Source organism: Patella vulgata, chromosome 2, assembly GCF_932274485.2.
Source record: "Patella vulgata chromosome 2, xgPatVulg1.2, whole genome shotgun sequence".
Classification (NCBI taxonomy): Eukaryota; Metazoa; Mollusca; class Gastropoda; family Patellidae; genus Patella; species Patella vulgata.
In genome coordinates, this window is record NC_065880.2 from 64,545,660 (window position 1) to 64,570,672 (window position 25,013).

Sequence of the window (25,013 nt, forward strand, 5' to 3'; positions counted from 1 at the left end):
GGAGACTTGTGCGACAAAAGTTCCAAAAGTTTTTTTTTAAATGAATAAAATAAAACATTGAACAATCTACAATACGGATTTTGCATAATATTAAATAGAATATGCAAATTAGGTAAGCTAATTTGCATATTAGCTTGGATTATTTTACAGAAAATACACCCTGACACTTTGATGAAGACATCAAAACCCTATTTCTCCACTTATATGATGACAGATGTCCAATCGTTGGAGAAACATTGAAAAATTATGAAAATTTGCATAAATTTGCGCATATTTTAACTAATTTTATATTCATTATCGCCATGGAGACTTGTACGACAAAAGTTCCAAATTTTATCAAGATCATATCAAAAATAAGAAAGTTATGAATAAAAATGCATTAAAAACTTGATTGATATTGCACAGAAAGGGTATTGTCACCGTAGTAATTCTCCCTTTACTTTACTATTGACTTTGCATGGACATATTCCCAAAATGTCGAAAAAATGAGCGACTAATATCAGAGCTGAACGAAAACTACTGAACGGATTTTAATATTTTTTTCGTTGAAATGTTCAAGTAAATGAGAACAATATGACTAACACAATCATTTTCATAATAATTAAAGTCAAAATTTATCTTGACCTCCCTACTCATGTTTTAATCTCCTTGATGTCGGCCGTAGACATTAGTCATATATGTCACATATCCTAATAATAGTACATAACACTCCAAATCAATATACATTGTGTCTGATAACTTGTCTGTGATATTTCTTCAGTGGAAACCGAAGTTAAATATAGCTATTTCACACACACGCAAAATGAAAGTAGAAATCTCGGGAGACACGTGGAATTAAGACGTGCCGAATGTAATACGTCTGATGTCGGCAGAAAAGATTCTATTTTGATGGCATATTGTCGGATTTATGATCATATTTTGAATGGGGTTTATGTTTTTAAATAAATAAATAAACACACTAAGAAATGTTGACGAATATTTCGATTGGAATTACGTAAGTAGTTACAGTAATTGTTTTTAGACGATAGCGCGTGCTTAAGAGTCGAATGGGATTATTTAGCAGTTGGTGTCACTCGCTCCTTCTGTTAGAGCGACGTTTACGAAGGTTTACGGCCAAATAAATTTCGGGATGTCATTTTCTTTACCTTCCATATATAAATCAAAATGGAGCATAAGACGAATGCCGGACTTTGCTGAAAAAATGTATCGACTTATGACCCGAAAAATACGGTAATTTTGGGGGAATTTGAAACGGGTACGGATGGGCAGTAGTCGGCACGCTTTCATTCTATGGTATACCGATGTCATGTAATTTTATAGGAATATTATCGACATAAATTTGAATACCGTACGGGAATTAAATATGTGAAAAATTATGAGGTGCATCTAATTTTTTTTTATTATGTATGAATTTGAATATTTTGTTGACACGTGATTCTTAATTGTGGTTTGAAAACGCCTGCTTAAATAACGATAAGAGTTATGTCCCTTTGTTTTCGAGAAGAAATTGTCCGACAACTAAAATTTTGAAATCCCATCACTTGTGGGGGGGGGGGGGACAATATTTTCTATTCTGTTTTGAATACTCTACGACGAAGTTTTGTTTTTTAAATATTTTGATTATATTGTATCATTATTGATTATGTTTAGTTCAAGTTATTATTTAATTTTCTGTGCCAGTATTTCAAACCTCGGAAAATAAACCATTCAAGGTATGTGTCATGTGCTTGTATGGCTGTGTTGATACATAAATAAGCTTCATCTTGGTTAGATAATTATGTCTCTAGCTCTTTTCGTTTTTCAGATATGGAGTGGGGCTGAAAATGGAAGCAAAATGGCCGATTTCGCGAAAAGGTGGGGTGGGTCTGCCAATTGGCGTTAAAAAACGGGCATTAACTCTGTCAATTCTGCTGAGATGTGCAACTTTGGGAAAATAACAAGGTTATTGACAAATTAATATTTAAAAATAGCTGCTTGTAGCTAGTTCAAGTTTACATAATTATTTAATTTTCTGTATGGTTATTGCAAACATCAGAAAATAAACTTCTCGAGCTATGTGTAATGTTTTTGCATGATTGTGTTGGTGCGTAAATATTCTTTATTTTGGTGAACTAATTATGTCTTTAGGACCTTTGGTTTCGGAGATATGAAGTGGGGTTGAAAAGTGAAGCAAAATGGCCAATTTTGCGAACAAGAGGTCTGCCAGTTTGTGTTACTAAATAGGCATTAACTCAGTCAATTCTGCTCCGATTTACATAAACTTGGTGTTGTTACAATACTGAGATGTACAGCTTTTGGAAAATAACAAGCTTCTGAAGAAGAAAATATTTAAAAATAGCTGCCGGTCGCTACATATATCCTGCTCTTGAGAGAAGGCATATGAATATTTTTTCTCTTTTTATATGCCCACATTTAAATGTGGTCGTATATTGTCGTCGCCCCCGTCCGTCGGTCCGTCGGTCCGCAGTCCACAATTGCTTGTGGACGCTCTAGAGGCTAAAGTTATTATCCGATTGACTTTAAATTTATACACAGTGTTTAAGATCATGAGACGAAGAATCCTATTGATTTTCAGCGATCTTGTGGACGCTCTAGAGGCCAAAGTTAATATCCGATTGATCTTAAATTTATACACAGTGTTTAAGGTCATGAGACAAAAAAGCCTATTGATTTTCAGCGATTTCCGATAATTACTACCAGAGTTATGGCCCTTGATCACTTCAAAAAATCTTATGGACGCTCTAGAGGCCAAAGTTAATATCTGATTGACTTTAAATTAATACACATTGTTAAAGGTCAATAGACGAAGAAGCCTATTGTTTTTTTAGCAATTTCCGATAATTACTGCCAGAGTTATGGCCCTTGATCACTTCAAAAAATCTTGCGGACGCTCTAGAGGCCAAAGTTAATATCCAATTGACTTTAAATTTATACACAGTGTTAAAGGTCATGAGATGAAAAAGCCTATTGATTTTCAGCGATTTCCAATAATTACTGCCAGAGTTATGGCCCTTGATCACTTTGAAAAATCTTGTGGACGCTCTAGAGGCCAAAGTTAATATCCGATTGATCTTAAATTTATGAAAAGTGTTTATCATGAGACGAAAAAGCCTATTGATTTTCAGCGATTCCCGATAATTACTGCCAGCGTTATGGCCCTTGATCACTTCAAAAAATCTTGTGGACGCTCTAGAGGCCAAAAATATCCAATTGACTTTAAATTTATACACAGTGTTTAAGGTCATGAGACGAAGAAGCCTATTTATTTTCAGCGATTTCTGATAATTACTGCCGGAGTTATTGCCCTTGATCACTTTGAAAATTTTTATGGATGCTCTAGAATCTGAAGTTAATATCTGATAGACTTTAAATTTATACACAGTGTTTAACTTAAGGTTATGAGACGAAGAAGCCTATTAATTTTCAGTGATTATTGATAATTACTGCCAGAGTTATGGCCCTTGATTTCCTATAATTTCTTAGGACGCGCTAGAGGCTTAAGTTAATATAAATTTGTACACAGTGTTTACGGTCATGAGACAAACAATCGAAACAAATTCTAATGATTTCTGATAATTACTTAAACATGCATTATGCAAGAGCTAAATCAGCATATTTTAAGTCTTTATTTAGGCTTCAGATGTCATAGAAATTATAAATTAGATCTTTATTTACACAACAAGCCCAAAATCAACTCTGTAGACCCACAAGTGGCTTGGATTTAAACAGGATTTCATTGATTGATTAAATTTTTAAATGGCGTTGTAAGCGGAGATTACCGGTAACCGTTAGGTTGACGTCATACTCCCGGAAATTTTCCATAAAAGGCAATGATGATCGAGGCTAAATGATAGAGCGTACAAAGCGAGGCCTCTCTTGAGCGAAAGTTCAATATACGGCCTTGATATTATGTTTAGTTGTGGTTAAAATGAGAGTTTGGATGTCGGTATTATACACTCTTTTGTCAAGTGCGTTTTCAGAAAAATTATGGAAATTGATAAACATCGCCCCAGTTGAATTGCAGTCCCATTGGATCACTGTTTCCTATTTGTCTGCTTCGGGAGTCACGTAGGCCTACCAGTTACAGTACAAGAGTACACGCAGGCTAACAAGAAGGCGGCTATAATTATGTACAATGCTGCCTCATTGATTTGGTCCATTCCTTTCAAACTTACGCTTCTTATCTTTATATTAAAAGTCTTATTTTTAATTTCTAGTAAAAATAAATGTGATACGAATTGAATTGCAACCCCGTCTCAAACTGAATAGGCTAACGGCACCACAGCCATTGAAAACGTTACTTGATAATCGAGATTATGTAGGTGGAGTTAACGCCTGTCAGTCAAACGATCGGCCATTCTCGGAGACGGTGAAGATAGAGTTGACTCCTATTTCTAGTGAAAAATTACAATGGAATGGTGATAACTTTGTTCAGAATAAAGTAATTTGATTGAAATTTTCAATATATTCTTCTTTCATCATCTATTTTTGAACTGTTATATAGCAAGAATGGCCAACTCTCTATTACAATCTCCCATAATGTATCTTTGATGGGTTGTTACTCGTTATCAGATTTTAGTGTGTTGGAAATGTTTTCATTTCTGACAAAAGAAGATATATGCGACAACCTTTGTTGACTGCTTTGACGACTTAGCTGCTGGAGGCGTAATTTACACGCCGAAAATTTCTCCGACGTGAGAATAATTAGATTATTCTATGTCGTAGTTTGTACACTACGTCATCAATTTCTGTGCTTCACCCAGCATTTACACACCTCCACTGTATGTAGTCTTCGTAGGCTTTTATATTTCTTCTTATTTCGTTCATAATCTTTAAGTTCAGGGTAGCTATTCTGAGACACCCCTTATTTTGCTACACTGGAAGCAATAAATAACATTTCATACAAGTATTGGCTTTCATAGCTATAGTTTTTTCTTTACTTCCTGTTGAAGTGAAAGATTGAAATGACTGTGCCGTCAACCATAGACGTGCTGTCAACCTCCAGTTGTCATTAGACTAAATACAGTATCAATGAAATAAGGACGCTTAAAATAGGGTTGTTCAAATAACGACTTTACTTGCTTTTATTGAGTATTTTGAGAGCCTCCAAGTCCAGCAGATGTGGAGGGGAAAAACTTAAAGTTTTTGAATGTCTGCATATTGATCCACTGCGACCTCTGGTGGGTGTATGTTTTGTTGCCTGGCAACCTATCTTTTAAAACTTGCATAATAATTCAACTGATTTCTTAGCTTGGATTTGTCACCACAAGCAGTCTACAGATCTTAAAAAATAAGCAACAATGTATTCTTTATTTTTTCAGACGTTAAGGCAGATAAAAGATAATCAGAAAGAAAATGTCTTGATGGCTGCTCTTGGTGCAATGCAGGAAAAAAATACTGAATTAGAAAATAGTTTAACTGCCGAAACTCGTTTTAAACAAGAATTATTTTCAGCTTTAGCCGAGGAAAGAAGACAGATCAAGGTTTTACAAAGTTAGTTGATATCTAAGTTATCTTTAAGGACCAGGCAAAATGGAAAAAAGTGCTGAGGCAGAGGGTTTCAAGTTTTCAATCAAAATTATGCTATGAAATCCCTTTAGTGGTAAGAAGTTATGTGCTGAAGTGATTCCTTCCCAGCCCCCCCCCCCCCCCCCTTCCCCATGCGTATATTTTTGCCACAACTTCTCTGTAGTTTACACTGTTTACATAGTTCTCTTATTATACGCCCACATTTTCATGTGGAAGTATATTGTCGTCGGTCCGTGTTTCCGTCCCTCCATTCACATTTTTTTGTGCAACTGTATCATTTGTGTAGCTTGTATTCTCTGAAGAAGTAGGTTTTTAGACTTACGAAACGTTAGATACTATAAAAGATGGTTTTGTGATACCCATGACTTTGTTTTTAACCACATTTTCATGTGGACGTATATTGTCGTCGCCCCTGTCCGTCCGTCCACAATTTGTTTGTGGAGACTCTACAGGTCACAATTCTTATCCGATCTGATGAAAATTGAAATATAGGTTTATCTCCAAAAGATCACGGTTGCTTTCGATATTGGCATGTATCGGATCGAAACTTCGTGGATTATGGCCCCCGATTGTACGAAAAATCACGTTTTTAGCTTGTGGACCCTAAAGAGGTCACAATTTTAATCATATTTTGATGAAATAGTCTGGCGGCTCAGCGCTGGGAGGGGGTCCATCAAATGGGCACAAAACCAGACCCAACTTTTCTAGAGTAAAATTTTGCGTTTTCGGGGTCAAAGGTCAAATGGGTTCATTTGCACTGAAAGTGAATGCGCAGTCATTCTTGTATCATGAAAATAAGCTGAAAATGATCGAAAGTAATAATCATACTTTCAATAAAAATGTAAGCTTGCTAAATCAGGGATGTCACTAACTTTTCAAGTAACCGGAAATTTTGCTAAAGTAAGGAGCAGCAAATGTTTAGGGCCTAAGGCCTGAATCTGCGGGCAAACCGAAGGGTGGGGAGTGTGTTATGGCGTTAGGTGCCTTTCGGGTCAATATTTTAAATGACAGAAAGTTTTTTTTAAAACATTTTGTGAAAATATACATAAATCTATCCCAAAAAACTTTAATAATCCAAATAAGTGCTTTTCAGTCATATCTGAGTAAAGTCTTAAGATAAGCCTTATTATAGAATTGCACGTCTACCAATTTTAAAACTGAAATCTGTGAATATTAGTTTAGGCTTTGCTAAAACTTATAAAATCGTAACAATTTGAAAAATATATAAAATATTTTTAATCTTCATGATACCAGATAAAAGGCAGGCTGCATTTATTCGGAATTAGCAAATTTCAGTCTGCAAAACCAATAAATCCCGTTTTCTAATTATGGGTGTAATCACGTGAATGGAAATCCCTGGAAACGTGACATCAGAGTTTTATTTTCCCGCAAGTGCCTCCCACATAAACAGTAATAGCGCTTATATTTCTATAACTTTTGAGTCCGACTATTTTCGTATATTGAGATCGATATCAAAGCATTATAATACAACCGCTAGTAATATATTTAAACGAAAAAGTAATCTAAAATCGCAGATTGAAAGTCAGCTAAATTTCAGTCAATCACTCAATGCCAATGGCTTCCGATTTCACGCTCAAGTCACAAAGCGTGAAAGGTTTTCTGTTCACGGGAGAACTGTCAAAATCGTATAGACGTTTACTACTAGCCATGAGGAAAAATGACAGTAAGGGAACGGACCTTGTACAGGTAGTACAGGTCTCTATTTTATCAGGTACGCTTATGTACCTATTGATTACAATATACTTATAAGAATCATGAGGTCGATTTATACAACGGAAGTAAGGGGGTTACCTCCCTTTTTGAAAGTAAAACTAGCATTGGCATAATTATGAACATTTACCGTGAGAAATAGCTTTCCATGCGGGAGATCGGGAGAAAGGTCGTAAATCCTTGAGTATCACGAAAAAAACTGGTTAGTTGATACGTCTGTGTGCTTTGCGTATAGGAATTAAATTAGTTTCAATTTATATAATGCCAAATTATTTTATTAAAATTAAATTACTGATCTTTTTTAGCTGAAAATAAAGTAGCCGGAAATTGGCCTAATGTAAACGGCGAAATTTGCCGGTTGCCGGCTTCTAATGACATCCATGTGCTAAATTCACCTTTGTTCTTTGTGACCCCAGAGGTCAAAAGGTCACATTTTCCATATTAGCACTAGGAAGATTTAAAGTAATAAATGTCAGCGTAAAATATAAAAACTAAAGCGAAACCTGTTCTAATTAATAATAGGAACAATTAAAATTTAGGTGGTTTTAGCACCAAACTTTTACTTTGGAACGTCGAAAATGATCTTGTATAAGAGAACCAAAACGCTTCGGAACCTGTTTCAAAAATATGTAAAAACTGTTAAATCAAAATCTCTCCGAATTAGTTTTACAACGAATGCTATATATAATGATACTAGTTGTCTGAAAAAAACAACTGAATAGTTTGGTGGCTGAACTCGTAAAATATGGTATATCAAGGTTGTGGACCCTATAAAGGTCACAATTTTTATACGCCCACATTTAAATGTGGTCGTATATTGTCGTCGCCCCCGTCCGTCCGGCGTCCACAATTGCTTGTGGACGCTCTAGAGGCTAAAGTTAATATCCGATTGGCTTTAAATTCATACACAGTGTTTAATGTCATGAGATGAAGAAGCCTATTTGATTTTGCTTGTGGACGCTCTAGAGGCTAAAGTTAATATCCGATTGGCTTTAAATTCATACACAGTGTTTAAGGTCATGAGACGAAGAAGCCTATTGATTTTCAGCGATTTCCGATAATTACTGCCAGAGTTATGGCCCTTGATCACTTCAAAAAATCTTGTGAACGCTCTAGAGGCCAAAGTTAAGATTCGATTGATCTTAAATTTATACACAGTGTTTAAGGTCATGAGGCGAAGAAGCCTATCGATGTTCAGTGATTTCCGATAATTACTGCCAGAGTAATGGCCCTTGATCACTTCAAAAAATCTTGTGGACGCTCTAGAGGCCAAAGTTTATACCCGATTGACTTTAAATTTATACACAGTGTTTAAGGTCATGAGACAAAGAGGCCTATTTATTTATAGCGATTTCCGATAATTACTGCCAGAGTTATGGCCCTTGATCACTTTGAAAAATCTTGTGGACGCTCTAGTGGCCAAAGTTAATATCCAATTGACCGTAAATTTATACACAGTGTTAAAGGTCATGAGATGAAAAAGCCTATTGATTTTCAGCGATTTCCGATAATTACTGCCAGAGTTATGGCCCTTGATCACTTCAAAAAATCTTAAGGATGATCTAGAGGCTAAAGTTAATATCCGATTGACTTTAAATTTATACACATGGTTTGAGGTCATGAGACTGAGATTCCTATTGATTATCAACGATTTCGGATAATTACTGCCAAAGTTATGGGCCTTGATCACTTTGAAAAATCTTGTGACGCTCTAAAGCCCAAAGTTATCATCCGATTGACTTCAGATTGATACACAGAGTTTAAGATCTTGAGACGAACAAGTATATTGATTTTCAATGAATTTTTATGACTTGAACAATTAAATCCATGATATTAAAAGCTTTGTATACAAAACATTAGCATGGGGCAGAAGTTTATAAAAACTGAACGGGGATCACGGTGGCTAAGTGGGTAAGGCGCTGGCTCGCTAACCTGGAGGTCGGGTGTTCGATCCCTGCATTGGCCGAGAAAGTTCATCCTGATTTTCCGGCGTGGTTCCCCCTTGTCAGTGATGCAGGACGGAGGGCCTGACAAGTACAGCTGTCTAGTCATTCGGATGAGACGAAAAACTGAGGTCCCGTGTACACATTGGCGTGCACGTAAAAGATCCCTTGACAGTTGGAATTCGATATAAGAGTAGGCCGTAGTGCCGCTGTCCGGGCAAAATTTCCCTCATAGCACACTGTATGGCGTATGCCCGTCTTCATTAGCCCAGTTCGGAGCAAAACAGTAGGACGTTAAACCCCATTTCATTTCATTTCATTCGATTTCATAAAAACCGAACAAATTCTAATACTTTTCTGATAATTACTTCGTAACTCACGAAGTAATTATCAGAAAAGTATTAGAATTTGCTCTTAATCAGATTTTAGTGTATTATAAATGTTTTTTAATTACCGAAAAAAGTAAAAATATGCGACAACTCTTGTTGACTGCTGTGGGCGTATGTTTCGTTCCCTGGCAACCTATCTTTCCAATTGTCATGGGTAGCCGAAAAAAGAGATCGAAAACGTCATATTTTTACGATTTGGAGCATTTTTAGAGGTCTTTTTCTCAAAAAGTTAAGATAATATTTTGGGGGGAACTTCTGCTACAGAGAGTCTTATCGGTAGTGTTATGTATGAATCCTTTGTACGACAGTCCCAAATATCAGGAGTAGGAGAACAAAGGGATCGATAATTGAAAACGGCACCTTTCATTGTTAAGCGAAACATGTAGTAAGGGTGGATACAATCTGTACGTTTTGTCAACGTATAGATCCTATTCAAGAGTGCTTTTTTTCTTTCACATTGACGTTATTTTGAACTAAAATTATTTCAACTATGAATGTTTACTTCTATCCAAAATATGGGTTTATTGACCTTGTAGCAGAAATAGTTGATTGCAGTGTGTAATAATTAGTCTTTGAATTAATATTGTTGCTTCTTTGTCAAAATTATCTTATAACTGTAATCATCTAGACAGAAATCGACGGCTCGCGCTGTTTATAAGCAAGTCCAATTTGTTAAGTGATTGCAGTAGTATTGTACAGTAGTGTTGAATATTGCATCTCTGATGAAAGGCATGACGGTTTATCTCCCTAATATCTCGGTTCCTTTCGATATTGGCATGTATCGGACTGTAACTTCATGGATTATGGCCCCTGATTGTACGAAAAATCATGTTTTTAGCGTGTGAACATTGTAGAGGTCACAATTTTTATCCGATTTAGTTTAAACTTGAAATGTATGATTATAACCCAAAGATCTCGGTTCCTTTCGATATTCGCGCATATCGGAGCGTAACTTTCTGAATTATGGCTCCTGATTGTACGAAAAATCGCGTTTTTAGCTTGTGGACCCTATAGAGGTCATAATTTTTATCTGATTTAAAAAAAAACGTATTATTATATCACCGTTAAACCCTAAGAATGGCTGAGTTCGAATTTCGTGAAAATCAGCCCAAAACTGACAGACAAAATGGCCGCCCCTCGTTCTCAAATAATGTAAAAATATGGTATATCAAGGTTGTAGAGGTCACAATTTTTATCCGATTTTGTTGAAACTTGAAATGTAAGTTTATAACCCAAAGATCTCGGTTCTTTTCGATATTCGCGCATATCGGACCGTAACTTCCTGAATTATGGCCCCTGATTGTACGAAATATCGTGTTTTTAGCTTGTGGACCCATTAGAGATCATAATTTTTATCCGATTTAAAAACCGTATTATTATATTACCGTTCCACCCTAAGGAGAGAGAGAGAGAAATGGGGTTTAACGTCCACTCGACACAAACTAGGTCATTTCGGGACTAACATATGGTTTAATTTTATTTCAATAATTCGCTTGCGCGTAGGGGTCTTTAGCAGTGGGAGGAAACCGGAGGACCCGGAGAAAACCCACGAGGTTGGACAGGCAACCCTTATCCATGCCACGTACAACCGGGGATTCGAAACCACGCCAGTTGACTCAATGACAGACTTTATGATACAGCTCGCGCACGCTAACCATTCAGCCATCAAACCCCCCTCCATTCTAAGGACAGTTGAGTTTGAATTTTGTGAAAATTGACAGACAAAATGGCCACCGTTCGTTCTCAATTAACGTAAAAATATGGTATATCAAGGTTGTGGACCCTATAGAGGTCACAATTTTTATCCGATTTTGTTGAAACTTGAAATGTAAGTTTATAATCCAAAGATCTCGGTTCCTTTCGTTTTTCGTGCATATCGAACCGTAACTACCTGAATTATGGCCCCTGATTGTACGAAAAATCTCTTGCTTTTTAGCTTGTTCTCTATCCATCTCTCGAAAATGTGGGCGTATCCTGCCTGGCAGCCGCTGGTTTGAAATGTTAGGGGTAGCCGAAAAAAAGAGGTCGAAAATCGAAAACGTCGTATTTTTACGATTTGGAGCATTTTTAGAGGTCTATTTCTCGAAAAGTCAACATAATATTTTTTGGGGAACTTCTTCTACAGAGAGGCCTATCAGTAGTGTTATATACTGAGCGCCATGGAAAACGCATCACTTAGTTTTTTGTATAACAAAATAATCCTGTAAACATGTCTTATTTATTTTGCTTCTTATTGTGCTTCTTATTGTGAACAATATTCAAATGGGAACACATCAATAACAACACATTTGTACACTTATGGATGTAAAATCTGTAATCAACGGTACAAAGTCAGAGGGGTCAAAACGAAAAGTACGACACAGATGTCAGTAGCGTGTGTGTCCTCCACGGGCTCTTACGCACGCTGTGCAGCGACGTCGCATGGAATTCACCATTGTTTGAAAGAAGGCCTGGGGCAAATTGTTCCATTCCTGGACAAGAGCAGCTTTTAAAGCAGCAATGGTGTGCATCTGTGGTCTCGGATACAGACGGCGTCCAATCTCATCCCAGACATGTTCTATCAGTGCCATGTCCGGAGACATGGCTGGACAGTCCAAGACATTGATGTTGTTAGCAGCCATTGATGTTGCAAGACATCGTCACGGTAGGCTACAGCATTAACGCAACCCCTGCAAATGTGTAGGGCGGTCCGGTGATGAAATGTGAAGCCTCCCCACACCATTACACTTCCCCCACCCCATCGATTCCTTTCGAAGACGCAGCAGTCTTCAAGACATTCCCCACGACGCCTCCACACACGTTGACAGCCATCAGTGTGATAAGGATGAAAGCGACTCATCACTGAAGAGCACACTTTGCCAGTCTACTGTTCTCCGTGTCTGGTGTCCTTGAGCCCATATCAAACGCCGCTGACGGTGATCATCCCTGAGGATAGCTCCAACATAAGGTCGTCGTGCACGGAGTTCTACTTCTCTTAGACGACGTCTTACGATGTTGGCACTTACTGGTCCTTGTCTTCCGACGACTGCTGCACCTGTTCGAGTCGCTGGGCGGAATATGTCACGCAGATGAGTGACCCGGATGTAGCGGTCTTGAGCCTGGGTTGTAACGCGTTGTGAACCAGGACGTTGACGGTCATGTGTTGATCCAGTAACTCGAATACGTTCCACTAACCTTACAATAGTGGACTGATGACAATTGAAGTGTCTGGCAATAGCATGTGTAGACATGCCAGCCCTGGATATTCCCATGGCTTCATTCCGTTGATTTTCAGTAAGTCTCGGCATCTCTAGCTCGATTCCTTCACACGTCCAACAACAAATTAGACAGATTGACGTTTCACAGTTCATGTACTGCACATTAAGTTGAAAACATGCTTTTAAAGGGCTCACACACAATGCTGCACGTGAATATTGGGTTTTTCATGTCGTTCTCATTTTTTCTTCAAAATTTGAAAATTTACTAAAATTGTTATTTCTTGGAATTTCGATTACATATTTGGATTGCCGCATTCTGTTCGATTCTACCAATCTAGGATTATCATGATGTGAATTGTTCAACTCTATTTTTCAATTCCCTTCTCTATCGTAATGCGCATGCAAAGAACGTGTCAATATCTGAGTTATGCATATTTGAGTTTTTATTTGGGGGGTGCAGGAGTGGCGGGGATAGTCTTTGTCATGCATCTGGCGACCGTGTGATGCCTTGGTTACGGTGATAGCCTTCAGTCTTACAAGCAAGTCTAGTTAAAAAATTTTGTTTGTTGGGGGAAGCTAGATCTCAGCAACTATAAGAGATAGAGGTTTGAAATTTGTGCAGCTACTGCGTTTAAAAACTTAAAGCCATTTTGAAATTTGTGCGCATACCGGAAGTGACGTTAAATGCGAAAAACGAAAACTGGTCATAACTCTGTGAATTCTCAACCGATATTTCTGATATTTACATTTTTGGATAGCTGGCGCAATATCTGGCCGATAGCAGTTCAAAACCGACAAGTTTAGAAACTTTGTCGCTTTCATTTTTTTGGGGGGTGAAAATTCTGATTACTATTTTGGATAGCTGGTGTCGATCCGATTCCAATGATATAAACAAATTTCTGAAATATTAACATTGATTTTTAACTTTTTTTTCGCATTTTGTTCAAATCGTAGAGTTCTTAGTTTTTAAACGGCTCCAACGATTTTTCTGAAACTTCAGGAATATGAAGTTGAAGGTCTAATCCAGTCCTTAAACTATAAATGAACAAAATTGATTCACTGGAAGTAATCAAGAAATGTATCCGAACTTTGACAAAATCCTGAAAAATGGGTGCCTTCGCGGAAAATGGGATGTATCCATTATGTTTTTGCCGATTAGTTAAAGTTTTATATCGTTTAATAGCCAATTGAATTGTCTATCAGATGGTACTAAAGCGACAAGTTTCTATCAAAAAATGTTTGTGGACACTGTACAGGTCACAGTTTTTATCCGATTTTGATGAAACTTGAAATATATATTTATAAACCAAAGGTCTTGGTTCCTTTCTATATTTGCGTATATAGGATCATTACTTTCTGAATTATGGCCCTTGATTGTACGAAAATTCGCATTTTTAGCTTGTGGTCACAATTTTTATCAGATTTAAAAAGACGTTTGAATATATCACCATTACACCCTAATGATGGTTGAGTTTGAATTTCTTGAAAATCGGACAAAAACTGCCGGACAAAATAGATGCCCCTCGTACGCAAATACATGTAGTGTATATATGGTATATTAAGGCCACAATTTTGATCCGATTTTGATGAAACTTGGAATACATGTTGTTAACCCAAAGATCTTGGTCCCTTTTGATATTCACACATATCAGATTGTAACTTCCTGAATTATGGCCCTTGATTGTACATAAAATGGCGTTTCGAGCTTGTGGTCGCCTTAAAGGTCTCAATTTTTATCAGATTGAAAAAAAATGTTTGAATATTTCACCGATACACCCTAATGATGGCTGAGTTCGAATTTTGTGAAAATCAGACCAAAACTGCCGGACAAAATGGCCGCCTCTCGTATGCAAATAGTGTTAATATATGGTATTTTAAAGTTGTGGACCCTCTAGAAGTCACAATTTTGATCCGATTTTGATGAAACTTGAAATACATCTCTATAACCTAAAGATCTTGGTTCCTGTCGATATTCGCGCATATCGGATCGTAACTTCCTGAATTATGGCCCCTGATTGCAAGAAAAATCGCTTTTTGTTTTAGCTTGTTCTCTATCCATCTCTTGCAAAATTTTAGATTTAAATTTTCTGTTAACCATCTTTTTTATATTATTTACTTGAATAGATCCAACTTCGTCTCATTATTTATAAATTTGAGTTATTTATTTATATCCTTTGTCTAATTACAGTTTCTGTGGCAGAAAGAGAAGCTGTGATTGTGGAATTGAAATCAAAAATAGCTGAAGTGATGGCTCTTATACCAAGTACAACCACATACCAGTCTCTTAACTCAGAAAGAACCTCTTCACCACTCTTCTCAGCCAAATTGTGTCAGGAACAGTTCCCTGCTCCTGTCACCATTTCAAACCTCAATCCCAATGCCTCCGATTACACACCCAAAATGGCCATTTAAACGACCACAGTAAAATGTCTGTCTTTGGTGAACAGTATGTCACAATATTCATATTTATTCTGTCTTAGTTATTGTTTATTATCAGACAAAGAGGAAAGAGACTTTATTTTAAAACAGTGTAGCTTCTGATACCTACTGTACAGTACTTATTAAATATTTTAAATGATATATTATGAAATACATAAAACTTGAAAGCAATGCTATATTTACAATTGTCAAGAGTTCATAATGTTAAGATGTATTTATTGTTGATCACAGACTTTTCATTATTGATACTATACATACATGCCCTAGGTTATTATGATTGGCCAGCAGCTTATCAGGGGTACAGGATTACTTCAAACAAAGTGAATAATCTGATTGAGGAAAACTAGAATAGAACATTATTGGCTGAACAAGTTTAGAGGGAATTCATTTTATTTTTAAAGTAGGGTACCCCTCATTAGTTTCTGGCCTTGTCCAACCATAATGAATTAATTACACAGCTTTTGAAGCGACTGACTTGTATCTATTGTATAAATCAGTAGTTCTCAAACTGTTTGGCTTCAAGCTTACTGCACACTTGTGTGTTTGGAAATTAAGACAGCACATCATTGAACTAAAACTGTAATAATGTAATCATTGTATTGTGTAATTGCAGTAGTAGTTGATTTGAAGCTGCTGATTTTAAATTTCATTTAAATCTGAAAAAAGAATCATACCTAATTTTTAACTATTATTTTATAATACAGTCAATACACAGAAACAAAATTTTAAAATTAACTGAACAACTCAATTTGAATATTGTTCCCTAGATGACAATATTTCCATGGCTACAATCTAGTCTCGACCATCCAGAATATATCCTGCTAGTCTTTAGGATCAGAGCATAGGATTAGCCCTGCGCATACGGTCCATTGTCAACTTGTCAACTTCTCGCTAGAGATAGATACTTTTGAGCTAGTACTTTTACTTTGTGTATCATGGACTTAGTCATCGAAATTGTCATTAATTTTCTTTGGCTCATGAGTTTTTTTGTCAAAATGTTCTTCATTATCGTGGATCAATCATTTTTTAATTAAAAAAATTACTTCTAAAATACTAAGTTACCGATTTAATTAAATTATCAACACAGATGAACATACACGCTTGTGCAGACAGCAAACGTACAGCTATACATGTAGCTGTATTGTAACCGGTCTTTGTATCGTTTGCTAGATGACAATATTCTCATGGCTACAGTCAAGTTGTTTGTGGTGTTTAATAGTCACTTCCACTGAGGGTGATATTGCAGACAAGTTGTTTTATTTATCTATTTTTTTATTTCTCTGGGAGGAAACCGGACTCACGGTTGAGAAAGGTACCCCTATCTCAGTGATGGGATTTCGCCCGTATATTCTAGACATGTCCAACGCTATTTTCCAAATGTCCTAAATTGTCCGACCAGGAATATCCCCAATTGGACATCAAGACATTGTGAATAATATTCAAAATTGATAGAGTGTACTGAGTGTATATATACAAGCGATAAGCAAATTTCATTGGTTGAGACTTTGAAACACGCTATAACTTCTAGTTGAGGTGGAATGTTCAAACTTGGTGTAGGCGTTCATTAGGTGAATGCCTTGATGGAGTTCAATGATAAACATTGTCTGCTTATGGTAAGCAGAGATAAGCAATCTAATTGGTTGATGCTTTGGGGCACGATAACTTTGGTTTTAATTAAGTGAGAGTAAGATTCATTATATCATTACCTTGACTAAGTTTGATGAGAATTTTCTGCTTAGGTTAAGGATCGATAAGCAATTTGATTGGTCAAGACTTTGGAACATAACTCTGCTTTTAATTGAGGTAAAATATTTAAACTTGATGTAGATGTTCATTAGGTGAAGGGGGATCACGTGGCTAAGTGGGTAAGACGCTGGCTTGCTAGCCTGGAGGTCGGGTGTTCAATCCCTGCATTGGCCGAGAAATATTCATTCAGATTTTCCGGCGTGGTTTTCCCCTTTTCAGTGATGCAGGATGGAGGGCCTGACAAGGACAGCTGTCAAGTCGTTCGGATGGGCCGAAAAACCGAGGTCCCGTGTACACATTGGCGTGCACGTAAAGATCCCTTGGCAGTGGGAATTCGATATAAGAGTAGGGCGTAGCGCTACTGCCCGGGCAAAATTTCCCTCATAGCACACTGTATGGCGTATGCCCGTCTTCATTAGCCCATAACAGTAGGACGTTAAACCCCATTTCATTTCATTTCATTTCATTTCATTAGGTGAATGTCTTGACTGAGTTCAATGATAAACATTTCAAGCTAAAGCTAAGCAATTTCATTGGTCGATGCTTTGGGACAAGATAACTTTGATTCTATCTGATAGAGAGTGATGAAACTTGTTTGTTTGATTGCTTGATACTTTTGAAAACAATAAATGTGCGATTAATGAATATGTGTCATCTATTTATTTTGGGATTTCGGCGGGGGACATCAGCCTCACTGTTAACTTGATAATAATTTATATAACTTTTAGGCCTAAAGAAAGACCTGCAATAGGCAAAGTTAGCTCTTGAATAATTGAATAATGTATCATTAATTGGATGAATACACAATAATCTAATCTTATTAGATTATTCTTATTCTAGCCGCCGCTTCATAACCTTTAGTAAGGTAAGGTAAATACGACAATTTTTCATAAATTGCTGACACTACAAGTGTTTCTTCAGGCAAAATTTGATGCTGAATCCGAATCTGTTGAAATTTTCGACCTAATGTGTGTCTTTCAGTCAGTACAGCCTCCATTTTCCAAAATGGCGGCCAAATTTAAGAACGAACGATTTCCAGTGGATGAGCTAAACACCTATATTCAGAATGCTATAAAAACCAGAAATGAGTTGAAAAATGATGCCGATACATTCTTGAAATCTGTTCTTGGATGGTCTATTTACTCTTAGAAGTTTGTTTTACTCCTTTCAGTGTATGAAAGCATGCTCATTCTCAATAAACTGTTTCTTACATTCCTTAATACATATTATTACTGCTTTTGTGCTTCTCTATTGATTCACTGGCTATAATGCGAGAAGACTTTCAGATTTTTACACCAACAATTGATTATTTTTCCACAATGACAATTTTAAGTGCATTTTTGAACACGGCATCCTTCTCTGTGACCCAGAAAACCATAGAAAAGATATATTACACGCCATATCTCACATACGTTTATGAGTATAATCGCAAAAATCATATTTTGACCGCCATTTTGGAAAATGGAGGCTGTACTGACCGAAAGACACACATTAGGTCGAAAATTTCAACAGATTCGAATTCAGCGTTAAGTTTCGCCTCTAGAAACACTTGTAGTGAAGAAAAAAGTATATTTACCCTACCCTACTTTTAGGTGGAATGTTCACAAATGATTAAGGGTGAATATGAACTAATATTATGTACATTTGACTGTGTAATGTTGGTGTGACTTTTATTTGCTTTAAAATAAATCTATTTCAGTGTATCACCATATGCAGTATTAATTTTGAAGCTACTGTGTTATGATTTATAGAATATAATATAGACATTTTTTAGCCAGGATTTCTTTCCATTAAAAAAAACTGTTTCGTTGATACAGAGTTTTGAAAGTAATACTCACTTACGAGGGCTGGTTGAAAAGTTCCAAGCCTATCTGTGAAAGACCTGTACAAAGTCGATGGCTTCTTTTTATTTTTCTACATAGTCCCCTTCGAGGTGTACACACTTTCGCCAACTAGGTTGCGATACCAATCAGGAAGAAACGTTGTTCAGCCACCCTAAAAAAATTTGTTCACAGCTGACATGACGTCCTCATTACTAGGAAAATGACGACCGGCTAGTTCCTTTTCATTTGTATACGCCCATATGAAAATGTGGACGTATATTGCCGTAGCCCCCGTCCGTCCGTCGTCCACAATTTCTTGTGGACGCTCTAACGCCAAATGTTATGATCCAATTATTTTAAAATTGATATATGTTGTTGACGTTAGTAAGATGAAGAAGCCTATTTAATTTCATTTTCGTTTATTACGTCTAGAGTTATGGCCTTTTTTCACTTTGTTGGACCTTGTGAACGCTGTAACATCTAAAGTTATCTGCCGATCTGTATGAAATTTATATGTGTCATTTAAATTAGTAAAAAGAAGAATCCTATTGAATTTCAGTAATTTCCATTTATTACTTCTAGAGTTATGTCTCTTGTTTCACTTTGTGAACATTCGAATGACAAAAGTTATCATCTGATCTGTATGAAATTTATATGCAGTATTTAAATCAGTAAAAAGCCTGTCAAATTTCAATATTTTCTGTAAATTACTTACAGAGTTAAGGCCCTTGTTTCAGTCTGTAGAACCTTGTGAACCCTCAAACGACAAAAATTATAATCTGATCTGTATGAAATTGTCTTGTAAATGCACCCAATTAACTACAAAAGAATAAATATGCGTCAACCCTTCTTGACCAATCGGACGATTTAGCTGCTGTGGGCGTATGTTTAGTTGCCTGGCAACAGTGGCAACCTATCTTTATGCTCCCACATGGAAATGTGGTCGTATATTGTGAACACTCTACAGACTACATTTATCATCTGATTGTTTTGAAATTGATATATGTCGTTTACATTAGTGAGATGAAGAAGTCTATTTAATTTCAGTAACTTATGTTAATTTTTATACGCCCACATTGAAATGTGGTCGTATGTTGTTGTCACCCCTGTCCGTCCGTCCTTCGATTGATAATATCCAATTGGCTTTAAATTTATACACAGTGTTTAAAGTCATAAGACGAAGAAGCCTATTGATTTTAAGCGATTTTTGATAATTACTGCCAGAGTAATGGCCCTTGATCACTTTGAAAAATCTTGTGGACGCTCTAGAGGCTTAAGTTAATATCCGATTGAGTTTAAATTAATACAGTGTTTAAGGTCATGAGACGAAGAATTCTATTGATTTTCAGCGATTTCCGATAATTACTGCCAGAGTTATGGCCCTTGATCACTTTGAAAAATCTTGTGGACGCTCAAAAGGCTAAAATTAATATCCGATTGACTTTAAATTTATACACAGTGTTTAAGGTCATGAGATGTAGAAGACTATTGATTTTCAGCGATTTCCGATAATTACTGCCAGAGTTATGGCCCTTGATCACTTTGAAAAATCTTGTGGACGCTCTAGAGGCTAAAGTTATCATCCGATTAACTTCACTAACATTTTTTCCCCGCTGGCTACGAGCCTTGATCTGTATAAAATTTATATGCATCATTTAAATTATTGAAATGAAGAAACCTATTGAATTTCAGCAATTTGTTTATGACGACAAAAGTTATCATCCAGTGTGTCGTACGTAACTAACGTACGAAAATTAATTGGTGGGTAGCTTTTTTTGGCACGTATACAGTGAATGGCCATTTTGCTCAGTAATCCCAGCCAGAATTTGGCTATTTTCTAAATTTGCGTTGAAGTTTAAAATATTTGTTTTAGAACTGAAATAAATTAACTATTAGTCAACCCCAACGCAAACAACATTAACAGAATTGATTGTGTATATCTGAAATAGACACGACCGACGCTCAAAATAGTGCCAAGATGGCAGCCTCTATGAACAACCATTCGCAGACGCTGTCATTGAAGACGACGTCAGTTCTATGAGTTGTAGATGTTATTTTTGTGAAAAATAATTGGAAGAAGAGAGAACATGTTGGGACTGGACGAATTATATAGTCTTTATGGGTGCAAAGGAAACAATGCTGAAGATAAACCTATTGTTTACAATGTAACGTGTTGTTGACCTCATGACCCAGTGATGTCAATGTCACGACCTGTGATGTGTAGATCACGTGATATGGATATCATGGCTATTGACTGTGTCTGAGATACTTTTCCGCAGGTAGCGTGTCTCAGATGTTCAGAATGCCAGTCTGTGTGCAAGTTCTAGAGGTATGACCCTTGTTTCACTTTGTCGGACCTTGTAAATGCTCAAACGAAAAAAGTTATCATCTGATATGTATGAAATTTATATGCATTATTTAAATTAGTGAAACGAGGAAGCCGATTGAATTTCAACAATTGCTGTTGATTTCTTCTAGAGTTATGTCCCTTGTTTCACTTTATTGAGCCTTATGAATGCTTGATCGACAAAATTAATCATCCGATCTATATGAAATGTATATGCATCATTTAAATTAGTGAAACAAAGACGCTTATCGAATTACAGGAATTTCCGTCAATTACTTCTAGAGTTATGGCCCTTGTTTTACTTTGTTGAACCTTGTGAATATTCGAACGACAAAAGTTACCATACAATCTGTATGAAATTTATATGCTTTATTTAAATTAATAGAACAAAAAAGCCTGTCAAATTTCAACAATTGCTGTCAATTACTTCTAGAGTTGAGGCCCTTGTTCCATTTTGTAGAACCATGTGAAGCCTCAAACGAAGAAAATTATAATCTGATCTGTATGAAATTGCCTTTTAAATCCCCTCAATACCTACAAAATAGTAAACATGCGACAACCCTTGTCGCCCGCTTGGACAATTTAGCTGCTGTGGCCGTATGTTTTGTTGCCTGGTAACTTTGGAAACATGTGAAAGTCTGCTTCAAAACGGCGCAGATTGTCACAGGACGTCAGGAATCTTGACACATTTTAGATCTGCAGTCAAGAGCTTTGGCACCCATCTTGCAGAAACTTTTGTCATTCCTAACTGGTTGGCTAATGTGCTCAACCCTCTCATGAGAGATGCCCACAACACCGGCAATATATGTCAAGTGGTCAATCCTCGATCAGTCATCGCCATGTCATGCACCTGGGTAATGTGTTCTTGAATGGTTGCTTTTGAAGGCCTTCCAGGATGCGGGTCATCGTCAAGGCTCCCTCTGCCATGCTTAAATTCTGCAACCCAATTCTTTACTGTGGAAAAGGAAGGGGCATCATCCCCTAAAGTGGAGACCATGTCGGCATGTATCTGTGTTAAGGGTTAGTCCATTCAGTTACAGGTACTTGATGACTGCCCTGTACCCAGTTTTGTCCATTACTGGTGATTTCAATGGGTACGTTCACAAGATGGTCTGGTACGAAGACAATAATAACACTACAGTTGCAGTTCTTATGTCTATGATTCATTCAATGATTGAACTTGTTGATGGCAAAAGTTTGTTTCAACCGAACTGATCTATCTTTTTCAGGCTTAGAACTATTCAGCCAGCCTGTGTAATATTATATATTCTTAAATATATGATGTTAAATACAAGTAATTCAAATTTCATTTTTCTTGATCCAACAATTATTTCCTTTTAAGTAGAATATTTAAATGTTTTCATATGATATAAAATATTCTGCAACTACTCTATAATATACGCAACTCCACAGATCATGTGAATGATTTTTATACGCCCACATTTTTATGTGGACGAATATTGTCATCGCCCCTGTTCGTCCACAATTGTTTGTGAACACTCTACAGGTCATAATTTTTATCCGATTTCAATGAGACTTGAAATATAGGTTTAAATTTTTAGACTCTTTGCAGAAACATCACAATTTACAAATGGCATGCACATGTCAATTATCAGTAATATTGCTGATAAATTAATCCAATCTATTAAGATTGTGTGTTCATTGTTCAAAGGATATTATGTCTCATCTAATGTTAAATCTGCTGTTTATGTACTTGATAGTTCTAATGTCAATTTTAAGATGAAGATTTTTTAATATGCATGTTAATTTATTGTAAAGAAAAGTAACATATTGATTATTGTGAGTCTTACAGGTTTTTGTTTAAATATAAGCTTACATTGTTTATAATGTATTTAAATTTTAAACAATTTTATTCCTCTTTTTCTCTGAAAATAATACAATGAATTGAGATATGGAGGAACCCATCCACTTTTGTTGATGTGAAGATATAACACATTTTTGTTTAAGTGAAGGGTGCAGTTGCCAAACCTTATTTAAATATTGTAGTCGCCTTCTAGGTTGATCCATACCGGACACAAGGCATGAATATTGATAACCAGTGCGTAGAATATGTAATGAAGATGTCGGTATGTTGCAGAAGGTTCTCTTTGAAAGCTTCAGTTGTTGTCTTGGCTTAAGTTATATCAGTATATTTATGTTTTGTGTGTTTACAGCGCTGTGTTTGTAGAAAGTTTTAAGGGTTCATGACTGAACTGCCCTGTATAAGCTGCTGTTAAAATGTACCTGTAGGTATCCACTGTCAGAAATTAAAAGGGTTACCTTTTATGGTAATTTGGGCTTCTTTTTTTTTGTTATTTCTTTATTTAGTTAACATAATTTCAATATTGAAGCATAAAAAAGTATGGCATGTTCAGATTTCTCAGTATGAATTCAACCGACACTGCTTCACATCTAAAATACATTAAACAATGGATATCCAGCTTGATATGGTTGGGTTAAATCTAGGGATGGCGGAAAATATCGATATTGTCGGTAAGCGTTTTAAAAATCGATTATCGGTCGATATAGTTTTAAAATATCGATTATCGCGCAATTATAGGTACTTCACTCATAAGAAGAAGTCCATAAAAATAATCCTTATCACTGTATTAACAGAATAGTCATAATAAAACACATACGTTTTGTTTTTTCACGCGATACGCCACAGCTGAGAAATGTAGGCCGCTTATGTCATGATGAGAGCCAGTGGTTTCGCTAGACTGGATAACCTGCTCTAATACGTCAGACTCGCTCCTTTTCTGACTTGCATAATAATTATATAGACTGGACAACCGGCTCTAAATGACGTCAGACTTGTTCCTACGTCACTGCGCTATTCTGAGCGACACAACACGCTGTTAAAAAATATGCCACCGTCTTCTAACCATAGAGCTATATATAGAAACTAGAGTCCGCAGTGATCACGTGATCCTTTTTGGAGCCTATTCAGACGCTTTTATTTCGAAAACTTCTCTTATTTCCTTTCTTAAACTTCTGTTACTTAGAGTCCTAACGGTGGTCTATGGTGTGAATCCAAATTTAAAAGCCTCAATATAGTATAAATGGTCCAAAAGGGTCACAATCTTTAAAAAAAAGTCGAAAAATCGTTATATCTGTAAATCTGCTTCTAATGGTATAAGTGGCGCGTCGAATTACCCAATAACTGCCCAATAACTCCAAAATAACAAATGAAATGAAATGGGGTTTAACGTCCTACTGTTTTGCTCCAAACTGGGTTAATGAAGACGGGCATACGCCATACAGTGTGCTATGAGGGAAATTTTGCCCCGACAGCAGCACTACGGCCTACTCTTATATCGAATTCCAACTGTCAAGGGATCTTTTACGTGCACGTCAATGTGTACACGGGACCTCGGTTTTTCGTCTCATCCGAATGACTAGACAGCTGTCCTTGTCAGGCCCTCCGTCCTGCATCACTGACATGGGGGAACCACGCCGGAAAATCTGAATGAACTTTCTCAGCCAATGCAGGGATCGAACACCCACTTAGCCACCGTGATCCCCCCCCCCCCAAAAAAAAAAAAAAAAAATAACAACCAATAACTACAAAATGTTGACTTTGGAAACACAAAATAACAATTTAGTTGAATTTAAGAAGCATCGCTGCTTTGTGTCCAAATCGGAGTTTCACGCTCACTCGCCTGAAGGGAGATAACTCGTATATGTGATTTTGGTTGACAGGAAATTAATAACACCCAATAACTGCCCAATAACACCCCAATAACACCAAATTGTTGACTTTGGAAATACAAAATTACAATTTAGTTGAATTTAAAAGCCTCGCAACGTTGAGCCCAAATCAGAGTTCTACGCTCACTCGCCTGAAGGGAGATAACTCGTGTATGTGA

General features: G+C 36.6%; 1 protein-coding gene across 1 annotated transcript in view; it reads left to right on the forward strand.

Moving 5' to 3' along the window:
* LOC126811183 (macoilin-1) overlaps positions 1-23,446 on the forward strand; it is a 268,436-nt gene extending 244,990 nt beyond the window's left edge. The window contains exons 11-12 of the mRNA XM_050536744.2: positions 5,322-5,493; positions 14,978-23,446. Of these exons, the coding sequence (XP_050392701.1) occupies positions 5,322-5,493; positions 14,978-15,201 (396 nt within the window). The 3' untranslated portion in view covers positions 15,202-23,446. The remainder of the gene's footprint in view (positions 1-5,321; positions 5,494-14,977) is intronic.
* The last annotated feature ends 1,567 nt before the right edge of the window (positions 23,447-25,013 follow it).